The 11,824-nt window shown below is 37.2% G+C and overlaps 1 protein-coding gene across 1 annotated transcript; it reads right to left on the bottom strand.

Moving 5' to 3' along the window:
- Positions 1 to 6,755: 6,755 nt before the first annotated feature.
- On the bottom strand, positions 6,756 to 11,680 carry calca (calcitonin/calcitonin-related polypeptide, alpha). The gene is made up of 5 exons (XM_017478935.3): positions 11,611 to 11,680; positions 9,266 to 9,493; positions 8,633 to 8,747; positions 7,999 to 8,133; positions 6,756 to 7,331 (listed from the first exon to the last, which is right to left on the bottom strand). Exons 3-5 carry the CDS (start codon positions 8,716 to 8,718, stop codon positions 7,157 to 7,159), a joined length of 396 nt encoding a protein of 131 aa, XP_017334424.1. The 5' UTR covers positions 8,719 to 8,747; positions 9,266 to 9,493; positions 11,611 to 11,680; the 3' UTR covers positions 6,756 to 7,156.
- Positions 11,681 to 11,824: the final 144 nt, after the last annotated feature.

Raw genomic sequence — 11,824 nt, 5'->3', positions numbered from 1 at the left:
GAAGTAATCTTTCTAGTAACTATTACCTTTATGCCTATAACTGATCAATGACAATTTGAAATGAACACAGACAGATTGTGCAAAAAGCTCATTAAGTGCTAAAGAAAGAAATGCACTGGTGAGGATTGTAAATACTTTTAGTAAAGGGTCCAAGTGAAACTGCCTGGGGTTGTCAGACTAAGCAGGTACTTAGGAAAGCAAACTACATAATATCTGATATCTCATCCTCTTCATGACGCATTCCAGACTTTACCTTCAGGGTCTTTGTTTAGAATCCCTTTAGCTAAAACAGATAAAAAATTTTCCTTGGTACCATGTGCTATTTCTTTGCTTAAATTAAATAGGAAAAGGTACTTTTTAGGTTGTTGTGACGGTGATTCTTTCTTTGTTTACATGTTAATGTATAATTTGTGTATTTGTTTTTGTCTGTCTTGTATTGCTGTAAAAGGAACTACACTTAAGGGGACAGTAAAAGGTTAAAGGTTTAATCGCACCTCAAAAATACCTTGAGGTTGTTTGATATATTCAAAGAAAACGAAAAGCTTGAAACCTAATGCTAACTGCATTGTGTAGCATGACAAGGACAGAGCAGATGATGAATTTACACAATTCTTTTTTTTCTACATTGATGAACTTGACTGGATCCTTTAAACTGAAATATAAATAAAATGTGCATGAGCTCATTCAATTCAATGTATGGCGTACAAGTCATTGTCTGGATGAGAGAAGCTTGTATAGAGTAAAAGGTCAATGGCTTCCTTGAAAAGAAATGTAATTAAGTAAGAGTACAGGTATTCGATTTAAATAACAGTCAAGTAAAATACTCAAAAGTAATACTTACCATAGTTACCAAGTATCTTCCAGCCATGACTATGGAAATTTATATAGACTAGAGCATACACTTAGACTAAGATCAGCTGCTATAATGACTAAGCATGAGCATACAAAACATTGACTGGCATATACACTCAGAAACACGGCAAGGAAATCAAAGCATGAGAGCAAAAGATGTGCAGTGCTGACTGAAAGACTGTCTTTTATAGAGTCATCAATTAGCTGTGGAACGAGCTGCAGGTGTTAGTACACTGGGAAGAAGGATCGCCATGCATGTGTTGCTGAAGGGAAGGCTGTGACATGGAGACTGTTAAAGAGGACCCTTTCCTAGAAGCCACTACTGAGGTGACAGAACTTCTAAGTTAAAGATTGACCTTACCTTCATGGTGCTGGTGAATCGGGGTAACACTGCTGGAACTCAGACTTCAAAAGGGGATCGAGACCATCCTCAACAGAGACCCATGAGCTCCAGACCATAATCTTCCCAGTCCATGATATACTAAAGCTGCCAAAAGCCAAATTTGACTTTGTAAGGTGTAAATGGATTTTAAGGCTTGGTATTTAGGGATTCTTAAACGCATATTTGTATTTCATCTCATCTCTCACTTTTCACTTTCTGTTTTTGTATGATGTGTTACATTATATTAATTGTTTTCGTGTGGAATAGATTTCTGGTTAAGCCAACTAAATTACATAGTTTGCTTTTCATCAAAAGTCAGCTGTATCCATGAAGCCCAGTGTGTCGATGACAAACAAATGACAAATTATTTCTTTCTCAATTGCAATGCACCATCTTTTGTGGCAAAGAAGCATCTTTGAACACAAGTTTCATATTGAACTTGCAAGAACAGCCACGATGACTTGTGTGTTTTACTTATCGCATGAATCAGCATTCACATTCCTAACTGCGATTGAGTCTGGTTAATGTAAGGGCTTTTACTCTCCTCAAATTTAAACTCAGAGAAGGGCAGACTCATTGAAGTGTAAGGCTCTTGAACATGTTCATTATTGATTGGATGATGTTGATGGCAGCTTTTTGCGGCTTGGCTGCTTTATAGTGAATGCGATTGTACATATTTCTTGCATCTCCAGTGCAAGTGGATGATATTGATCTGAGGGTTTAAATGGCAAACAACTCTTCCAGTAGTCAAATAAGATTTAAATGCATAGCTCTTACTTTTTACAAGCCTCTTATGTTTCATTATGTGATTATGTCAGGCTTAAAAAGGCTTAACTACCCATTATTGCTGTTCTTTTGTAGCATATGAACAAGCAAATGTCATTCATCCCAAATCAAAATGAACAGATTGATAAACCGTGCATCACTACAGTGTATTTATCAGAAAAATGTTCGGAGGTTTGACCTGCAATCTTTTGTCAGGATTTGAAGTCATCCCATTTCTTTTACATGTAGTTATTTTTTCAGATGCAAATTAACTATGCACATTTATGAGAAATGGACCATTAGTGCAGGAGATCTCAGACCAGTGATTGAACACTCTCATGCAAAAAGAATGTGATCAAAGGTCATAGTCAATTACTGTTTCCTTCATTTCATGGCTTATTGGCATTTGAATGGGAATTACCAAGGAGCCGGGAAGAACGATTGAGTCATTCCGCTTGCCAGATTAGAGAGGTAAGAAACACACAATAAACACACTGTGACTTTTTACATTTGTATTGCATATCGTCTGCATCACCATCTACAAGGAAGGACATCTTGCACATATTGAGTTAGAGTGCAATGCAACCTCCATGGATTTTGGGTGAAAAAAAAAGTCACCACTGTGTTATAATATAACAACAAGAAAATAGTATAACAAAAGATAAATAATTAAATGTATCCTAAAAAAAAAACAAAAAAACAAAGCAAAACAAAGGGTTACTGTTAGGGCTAGAACAAATATTTAAAAATAATTTTTGTATGAGCCTTTCAGTCTGGACATATATATATATATATATATATATATATATATATATATATATATATATATATATATATATATATATATATAGGCACCCTTGGTAAATATGAACAAGGAAGGCTGTGAAAAATTGTCTTTATTGTTTAACTTTTTGATTTTTTGTTAAAAAAAATTCACAAAAAGTCTCTGCTCTCATGGATATCAAACAATTACAAACACAACACAGGTTTACCCAAAAAAATTATCTTTGATAAATATAGGTGTGCAATTATTGGCACCCCTATGAATTCATATGAGAAAATATATTTGAAGTATATTCCCATTGATATATTACATTTTTTGACACCTGGGAGACTAGGAACAGGAAATTGTTCAACAGTGACTTCCTGTTTCACGGGGGTATAAATATGAGGCAACACACAGGCCAAATTCCCTTAGTCATTCATAATAATGGGTAAGAGCAAGGAATATAGCCGTGATGTGCAGCAAAAAGTTGTTGAGTTTCACAAAATGGGAAGTGTCTATAAGAAAACAGCACAAGCATTGAAAATGCCCGTATATGTATATATACAGGTTAAGGGCTTCCGTCTGTCCGTCTGTCTGTCTATCTATCCATCCATCCATCCATCTATCTATTTATAATCTATTGTTCAGGTAATCCATACTTTGGTTATTTGAGCTCATAAAGAGGAGCAAATAAGATTGTTTCTATTATTGACCACAACTACATTGTATTTTAGATTATAACAGTATTGTAAGGGCTAGTGGTGTTTTGCCCACTTCATGCTATGCTTTATATTATTGGATTTTTTTTTTTTTTTTTTTTTTTTTTGCATATCTGGATCATATTTGTCATAGCTTAATGGATTGGCTGGCTGCCATTTGGAGAAAAAAGCACTGTGCTTTTAAGTATCTGTGACTTAACTTGGGGCGTTGACAGCATCCATTTAGGCCTGTTCTCTTTTTTCCTGCCATGGGTTTAATACAGCTAATACACCTATTGACGTCATGGCATGGGCAAATAGCTGTTTACTGTAAACCTTTCGATTGGTTGTGTGAAATGTTGCATTATTGGCATTTTTATCCCATCTAAATAGACGCTCCTGCTGCTTTAATGAGCCAGATATGTAAGATGTGTGCAGGAAAGGTACAGTAAGTTTGTGCAGGATTATAAATTGACTGTCTGTTTTTTAGGCTCTGTTTTTCAGTAATTGAGGCATGAGGGGATACAATAACTCCTTATTAGCAGAAAGCGATGGGGTGGGCAGGAGCAGGACAGTAATATGAAATGAGTCACTCCTACTATGAGGGCACAGAGGTTAATTAACAAAGCATCTTACTGGAGCAGTGCCATTTGGACTGTGTGAAATATGGATAGAAAAGAGCACTTGGTGAAACGCCATAAGACCAGCTGAGGACAACATACCAGGAATCTTGGATCAGTACTTTTAATTCCTCGCAATTCATTCATGTGATATGAATAGGATGATAGTCATGACCCATGTCAGATTTTCTCCAATTTGCTTCTCAATTAAGTTCAAACAAAGGATCCAATATGAATCTTGTTCGCAAGCACACGTCAATAATTTCTGCAAAGCAAAGAAGTCTTCAGTAAATACTAAAATAAATAAAGCATGACTATAAACATCAGAAGGTAGTAATAAACGAAAGCAGGTCAGTGTTTGTTGTGAATGTCTTTAAAGTCTTTAAAAATGAATCAGCTGTAAGTTTATGGTGAATGTTGGAGAACCTGACACGGTTCTTCTGTTTCTGCAGTAAAACCAAAACAACTGATCTTACTTTATTTAACCTCATACCAAAAATAAATGTTTCAAATTAATGTTTGGAAATGTAAAATTTATACAGCAAAATCCCCAGTGTTGAACTTACACCCTACAGTGTTTATATAAGTCCACTGGACACAGACTGGGTGATAATTCACCACGTGTACTGACATGTTAATGCAGAAAATATCAAATATACATCTAGATCTTTCTGAAGTACTGCATAAGTTCATTAACTTGTTAACTTTTCTTCCCTGAAGGCATTGTTATCACTGCCATCATCATCACCATCACCATCATCACCTTCATCATCACCATCACCATTATCGTCATCGTGGCTTTTTCTGCTTCCTTTTTCAAACAAACAAACAAATAAATAAATAAATAATTGTGCAGGAATTGATATGTATGTAAACAGTATGTGCTCATGCGTGGAATCGTACCAGCAGTAGAAAGAGTAGCTTGTTAATTATCTCCATCTTTACTACTGAGAATAAAGAGAATAACGACAGGCCGGTCTCAGGGGCTTTGTGTGAGATGACTGCTGTCATTTTAAAAGGCTCAGATGGCCTAATAAGCAAAAATAACACGCAGCGCATAGAGCATACTCTTGTTCCTTAGGGATCAATAGACACACTCTGTTGCTGTTTCTGTGTTCTCATGTGTTTCCCACTTATTTCTGATTTATAGCTATTTGGCCTTTGTGTTTAAATACTTCCACATCACTGCTTAGCTCATTTGGGAGAGGCTAGGATAAACCTGTCCTCCTATAAGACAGACTGTTTGTTTGTTTGTCTAATCACACTCTATTCATCTTTTCATTCGTTTACAAGTTGATGTTTTTTTTTTATCAGTGTATGCATGAACACTTGTATTAAGATCATTTTGTAGGAAGTGTGAGTATACGGGAGTGGTGCAGTACACTGTATGGGAGAGTTATGATGCAAACCATCACATAAACAAGGCAATGAAACAACAACCCAAATCTTATGTATCTAAAATACATTTTAATCTTGCTCAGATTCACAATTGTTACAACTTTGTCATTGATTGCAACTCCCTCTTTCTGCATCAGACATTCTGTACAACAGCGGCATGTAAAGTGGATTTACATCAAGGCACAAGACACGTCCATAAGTCAGGGAAGCCTTTTTCAAGGCACTGCTTTAATTTCATCCCCACAATACTGCGACGTGCAGCAGAGGAACATGGGCCACAGCGCACTGTACACACGATGTGCTCTCTGTCCACAATAAAGAATGAACGATCATTCTCATCACTCTCCCTCCATTAAAAAAATGGACTGGAAAATGAGCATAACCGATTTTAAATGGACGCTAATGTTTTCTTGTTTTTAACCTTTTCTTTCTTTCTTCTTCTTTTTTTTTATAGAGAGCCAAACAATAACAGTTTGAGAATGGGCTGTTGGGTTTTACAGATCAATGCAGTCAACAGGAATCCATTCAGATGATGAGTGAAATGATGTCCATTCCCGGGGATCTCAATGCACATGTTGATTTTTTTTTTTTTTTTTTCTCTCTTGATCATGGCACAGCAGAGAGCTGTAAATGTATAGCCTGGTGACCTGGCGAAATAGAATGACCAGTTTTCAAGCAGTTTAGCATTGTTTTACATTTATATGCTGTTAGAGTATGATATCGTTGTCATTTCTATGGTGGAAACTTCAGCAAAATCAGTGCTCAGTACATTTGGAAGTTGGGGTTTGAGCATTTACAGGTATGGCGTTTATAGTAAGTAAACCATTAACATTATGCTATGAGGGTGTGTGTGTGTTGTTCCATACAATATTTCTGCTAAACACGACGGAAAATGGTGCTGTACAATTTTTAAAATAGTACTAATTTAAAAAATGTTGGAAAATTAGGTAACAAAAACCATGAGACTGAGTTGAATACTTATCATGCTGTGATTTTTCACCATTACACCCATATCCTGCAAATAAGTTCAAAATGAATGCATGTGAAATAATTATGCATTTGAAAAGGTGTAAAAGGGTTCTCACCATATTGCAAAGACATTCATGTCTACTCTTGACTAAGTCTCCTTCGCCGGCCAAACGCATGCGAGCCGACGTTGGTTGGGACAAACTTGTTGCTTCCGATTCCCCCTGAGCGGTTGAGGAAATCTGCCAAGCGATGGGTCACACATGTGGCCGTGTTACAGGCTCGCTTCTGTGCTGTAACGCTAAAGAAGAAGAAAAACCCAACAAGAACATGAACATGTCTAAATGAAAACAAAATGAAAATTATTCTGAAAAATTTGGGTAGTCAGGATAATGTTGTTGTCTTACCTATAGACTCTTAGACTAGGTTTAACGTGACATTTGGCAAAACGTGACATTTTTGCTCAATAAGCAAATAGACAGACTTCTTTTGTAAAAATATGTTTATTCAGGTCAAACTGAGGCTGTTTGTCAATGAGAGCTGCCCAGGTAGAAACAGATAAGTAAGACATTAAGAAAGAAAGACATTAAAGTACGCTGTCTCTGCCAATGAAGATTAAAAAAGGACAAATGAGGAAATCAAGTCAGACAAGCAAAAAGAAATACACATGCATTGACACTCGGATATCGGGACCAAAGCAGAGAGCCGTTTAGATGAGATCGGATGGTTCTCTGTACACATGCTCTGCGCTGCGCTTCTTTCCTGGGGTTCCCGCTCCTACGTTGGTGCGTGGGTATGTCTGCAGCTTGTGCAGTTCCTGTGAAAGCTTTCCCAGAACACAGGTACTCAGGTTGGAGCAGCGCTTGGACATGGGTCTGCCCATGCTGTTGGAGAAGAGATCATACACACAGCTCACAGTAACAGAACACAGCATGCATAACACATTTCAGTTTTATTTTACAATGAAGAGCCAGACGCATATCAAACTAAACATGCCTCCTTCCTAAGTGGAATTACTTCATGCTCACACTCACTGTTATGATCAATAGTTCTTTATTTATACATACATACATATATATATATATATATATATATATATATATATATATATATATATATATATATATATATATATATATGGCTAATTTGGCATTATCACAGCAATGGATAAATCATGCAAAATATTATTTCTTGTATTTCTGGAGCTCATGCTGTTCTCTCGATTGCATGCTTTGCAGGCAACGTTGCATAAAGTCCTCGGGAATAAATCAAACCTCATGCAAAAACTGGAGATTGGCAGAGAAAATGTCGCACGGATTTGTTCCATTTCATTATGTAAATGAGTACAGGTCTTTTCTGGACATACCTCCATCGTAAAAAGCTTTGCATCCATTATCTTATAACTACGGGGCATTTGCTCTCATGTTGAAGCCTTTTAGATTCACTGATTCACTTCATTAAAAAAAGAGAAAATAAGTGCACCATCCTTCAAGTAATCTGTATCATTGTTATCTTAGTTTTAGGATTTCTTTTAATCGTTACAACATCTACCTGTTCTCCTCAGTCTCCTGCTGATCAAGGTCTTCTGCAGTCATCTGCACAAACTCTTTGATAAACGCGTTTAGCAACCGCCTCGCCTCATAGTCAGAGAGCATGGCTTCGTCTGGTAATGGCTCCAGAGCAGGCCTGAAAACAAGATGGATCAAAAGTGGAAAAGCACAACTTTAGATAATGCAGAAAGTGAGTGAGATACACTGACAGAGAGAGAGAGAGAGAGAGAGAGAGAGAGGGTTCTGCTTGAGTCGGATCATAATCAAAAACAATCTGCTAAGAGTGTGCCACTTAAAAGCTGTCTTGTTGCCAAGTTTGGATTTATCTCACGATCAATACCGTCGTAAGCAGATTGGGTTTGGCCCGAATTCATCTGATGTAATCAGAACACTGATCCCCCCCCCAACCCCCTCACCCACACACACACACACACACACACACACACACACACACACACACACACACTGCAAATCCCCCCACCCCCACCTCACCCTAATAGTGCACGCACACACACACATATGAGAGTTGCTTTTATTTCTTTATACAACCTGCTTTAATGGTAACATTCTCAAAATTTCAATCTCAAAATATGTATATCTTTCAGTGTCATAATCTGCAAAATTAAATGTCTCACCTGGATGGTGCTGCATTTGAGCAGTACATCTGACAGATAATCAAAGCGTAGGCAACGAAGAAAGCAGAGATCTTCAGCATAACCATGGTGCACTGTAGCAAGGAATTAAGCTTTTCTGTCAAAAAAGACACTTTGTAATTTCCTGGACATCATTAAAAATTTGCATCATTCTCTGACTTTCTTTTCATGAAAACTGTTCATCACTCACTTATTTCCACTTCCTAATGTACATGTTCAAAACCGAAAATTGTACATAGCCTGGTAAATCTCAGAAGGTATTCTAAACGCTCTCAGTATCTGCTCCAGTTTGTTAAGTCAGTGCTGAGATGTTGTGCTGGCATCTGGCTGTGAGTAAAGTATTAGAGATATTAGCCAGATTAGACAAGCTCCTATGGGACCCTGTGCATTAGTGTAATGAGCTGCTAGTCTACAGGATCCTTCCAAGTCTCCTTAAAAATCCACCGAGCCTGCTTCTTTTTCTCCACTGCTGCTGCACGCTCAGTAAAGCGTATAAACCACCTTTAGCTTTCAATGTAATTAATAAAAATGATAGTTTTCAGCTTCAGAGCCCATTCTGAGAACATGTGGACTTCTTGACATTTTTATTGGTAGAAAGAAGCCTTAATGACTTACCTGGTAACGTAACGGCTCGCTGGAAGTAGAAAATGGTTGATGGTTGCAAATTGAAGGGTTAATTCAAGTTGATGAGATTTAGAGTCTGTTGCATTCAGCTGCAAGACGGCTGCCTATATACCCACCGTAAGGGTCCCACTATTGACAATGTGGGTGTTTAATGATCGTCCGACAGCCAATCAGAGACTGTCCTGATTCAGGATGTGGCCAATCCTGTGACGCTTCATTCTGGAAAGTGATAAAGGGAATGGCGCATACAGTGAGTCATTCTTTGATCACAAATTGCCCCATTCACAAAAATTCACTAGCGATCAGCAATGTTCTACATCACTGGGAATTATTAACAAGAATATATAATATGAATTTATACAGATACAGTTTTTTTTTTAATCAAACAATGTTATTTTAATAAAAGCAGTTGATTTTATTTCTTGTTGTCTTTCTTTTATTCCTGCATTGTGCTACCTCGGAAATCGATTAAAAGTGTCTATTAAGCATTTGTAATTATGAAAGATTGTGGGAAATTATTCATTTTTCACCATTTAAAATAAAATCATTTATTTTTACAATTGCCTTGTTGGCTGATGGTAAAATCTTTCAGCTTTTAATTTCAAGTCCTAGCTTTTAAGAATGCCCACATTAACCCTAGCACTAACCCATCATTAATTATGTGAGATAGAGCTACTGAATAAAAGTTTGCATTGACCTAATCAAAGTGAGGATGCAAAAGCTACAGAAACAATCTCCTATAACAATGTGTGCAGTCGATCAGAGTTCTTCACTTCCTTATTTGTGATGTGACCCTTAGTGGAAATCAAACATGAGGTTGACATTAATGAGCCTCGTCTCTCGGGCTTGGTTAAAACAGCAGTTTTCTTCTGAGCATCATCCAACTCTACTCTTCGTTATTGGCTAAGGCTTCATAAAGCATCACCAGAGACAGGCTGTGTTTGCGTCACACAGAAACCCCATTAGCACGGACAAGCCTTTTAGTGCTATCAAACTTTGAGCAGCACTGATGACCAAAGACGTAAATCAGCGAGACATGTCAGCAATGGGGACTCCGTCTAAAGCCCAGTTACAAACGCAAAGCTGTGTTCTCAAATGGGCTCTTCAGTCTAATGAATCACCACAAATGCACTAAGACATAGTGTGTCTATAGATCACTGCCAGAAGTTTCCATCTCCTGCATCAAACTTTTCGAGTCAATATAGTAACCTTTCCAATCCAACCGTGTCATGGAGCACCCACTCTTGCGTAAGTTATTTCAAGCGACAGATAATCATTTGTGAGCCAGAGATGATGTCCTGGATTCATTGCTTCTTCACATCAGAGTTTTCCACAGTCACGGGATGTCTGATATTAGACGATTCGGGGGGCGGGCAGGGATATGTCCATGCTTTTCTGATGGGCTAGAAATAATCATAATGTTTCACCCAAATACAACGAAATATCTTTCAATTTGCAGGTCTGCATCAGTCACATAAATGGACGGTTTGAGCACCTGTAGGCCAGAAAGAACCGGAATTAAGCTTAATGCTGTAACGGCTTGAAGAGGGAAAGCAAACACAATTCATAACCCTCGGTGAGACAGAGCCCTGCATTAAGCGAAGAAGAGAGCTTACACAGTCCATCTTCAAACATTAAGGAAATGAGATTTAATCACTGAATGTTGGCCATCAATCAGTGAGCACATGCTGGAGACTTCCCAATCTCATCTGTGTGCTTAACTGATCACGTGGCCTCCTTTTACATAGGCGCCATTAAACACCAGTGTGGATGTAGTGAAGCACCTTGCCCTGATTTGGATATAAAGGACTCATTAAATCCACTAAAATCATTTTTAAAAAATGTAAACATTATTTTATTTCATTAAAACCTTCAGATATACAGTACAATACTGTTACCAAAACACTATTATCCTGTTAATCTGCTAATATAGCTTTAGCAGCTAAAAAAAAACTGTCATCAAACACATCCACATAACTTTTTTTCAAAGCATTTAATTCTATAATAAATTATTTCCCAGTTTATTATTACATAAAATGTAATCGGGGATTACAGGAATCTAAGTATTTCTAAAATGGAGCACTATGTTTGACATAAATTGGCGGAAAACTCCCTTGTAGCTGATCTATTCTGTTAAAATTTAAAAATAAATAAATAAATAAATATTGTACAGCTGCTAATACAAACAAGTGATCATTAGGGATTCCTGTATTCAGCTGTGAGGATTAAAAGTGTAAACTATATACAGATTAAAGTCTGGCAGAAATGCAGCAACTCAAAACATTTATTATGCTTAGAACCATTTACTTTCTAAAAAGAAAGTTTCCACTACGAACCTTCGAGGTTTCTTTCTGGAATTCACATTTTGAGGACCATTTCAACAAGGTTCCTGGTGGAAAAGAACTTAGGGTTAGGGTTTTTCAGACTGTCTCAATATAGGAGAACCTTTAAAAGTGGCTTGCAAAACATGAATGGTTCCTAAAATAACCTTATTTTAACAGTGGGGCCTTCATTTTTCAGGTGTGAGACAAAAAAAAAAGTTTCCTGTTG

Source organism: Ictalurus punctatus, chromosome 10 (genome assembly GCF_001660625.3).
Source record: "Ictalurus punctatus breed USDA103 chromosome 10, Coco_2.0, whole genome shotgun sequence".
Lineage (NCBI taxonomy): Eukaryota > Metazoa > Chordata > Actinopteri > Siluriformes > Ictaluridae > Ictalurus > Ictalurus punctatus.
The sequence above is the reverse complement of the archived record's forward strand: the minus strand, read 5'-3'. Positions and strand labels throughout refer to the sequence as shown.

What these genes read in the sequence shown, in the direction of transcription:
- calca (XM_017478935.3), bottom strand. Translation starts at nt 8,718, where the DNA reads ATGGTTATGCTGAAGATCTCTGCTTTCTTCGTTGCCTACGCTTTGATT. An exon ending in TCAAATGCAGCACCATCCAG is followed by an intron (nt 8,134 to 8,632) that starts GTGAGACATTTA and finishes TCTTGTTTTCAG; the next exon opens with GCCTGCTCTGGAGCCATTAC. An exon ending in CAGGAGACTGAGGAGAACAG is followed by an intron (nt 7,332 to 7,998) that starts GTAGATGTTGTA and finishes CTTCTCCAACAG; the next exon opens with CATGGGCAGACCCATGTCCA.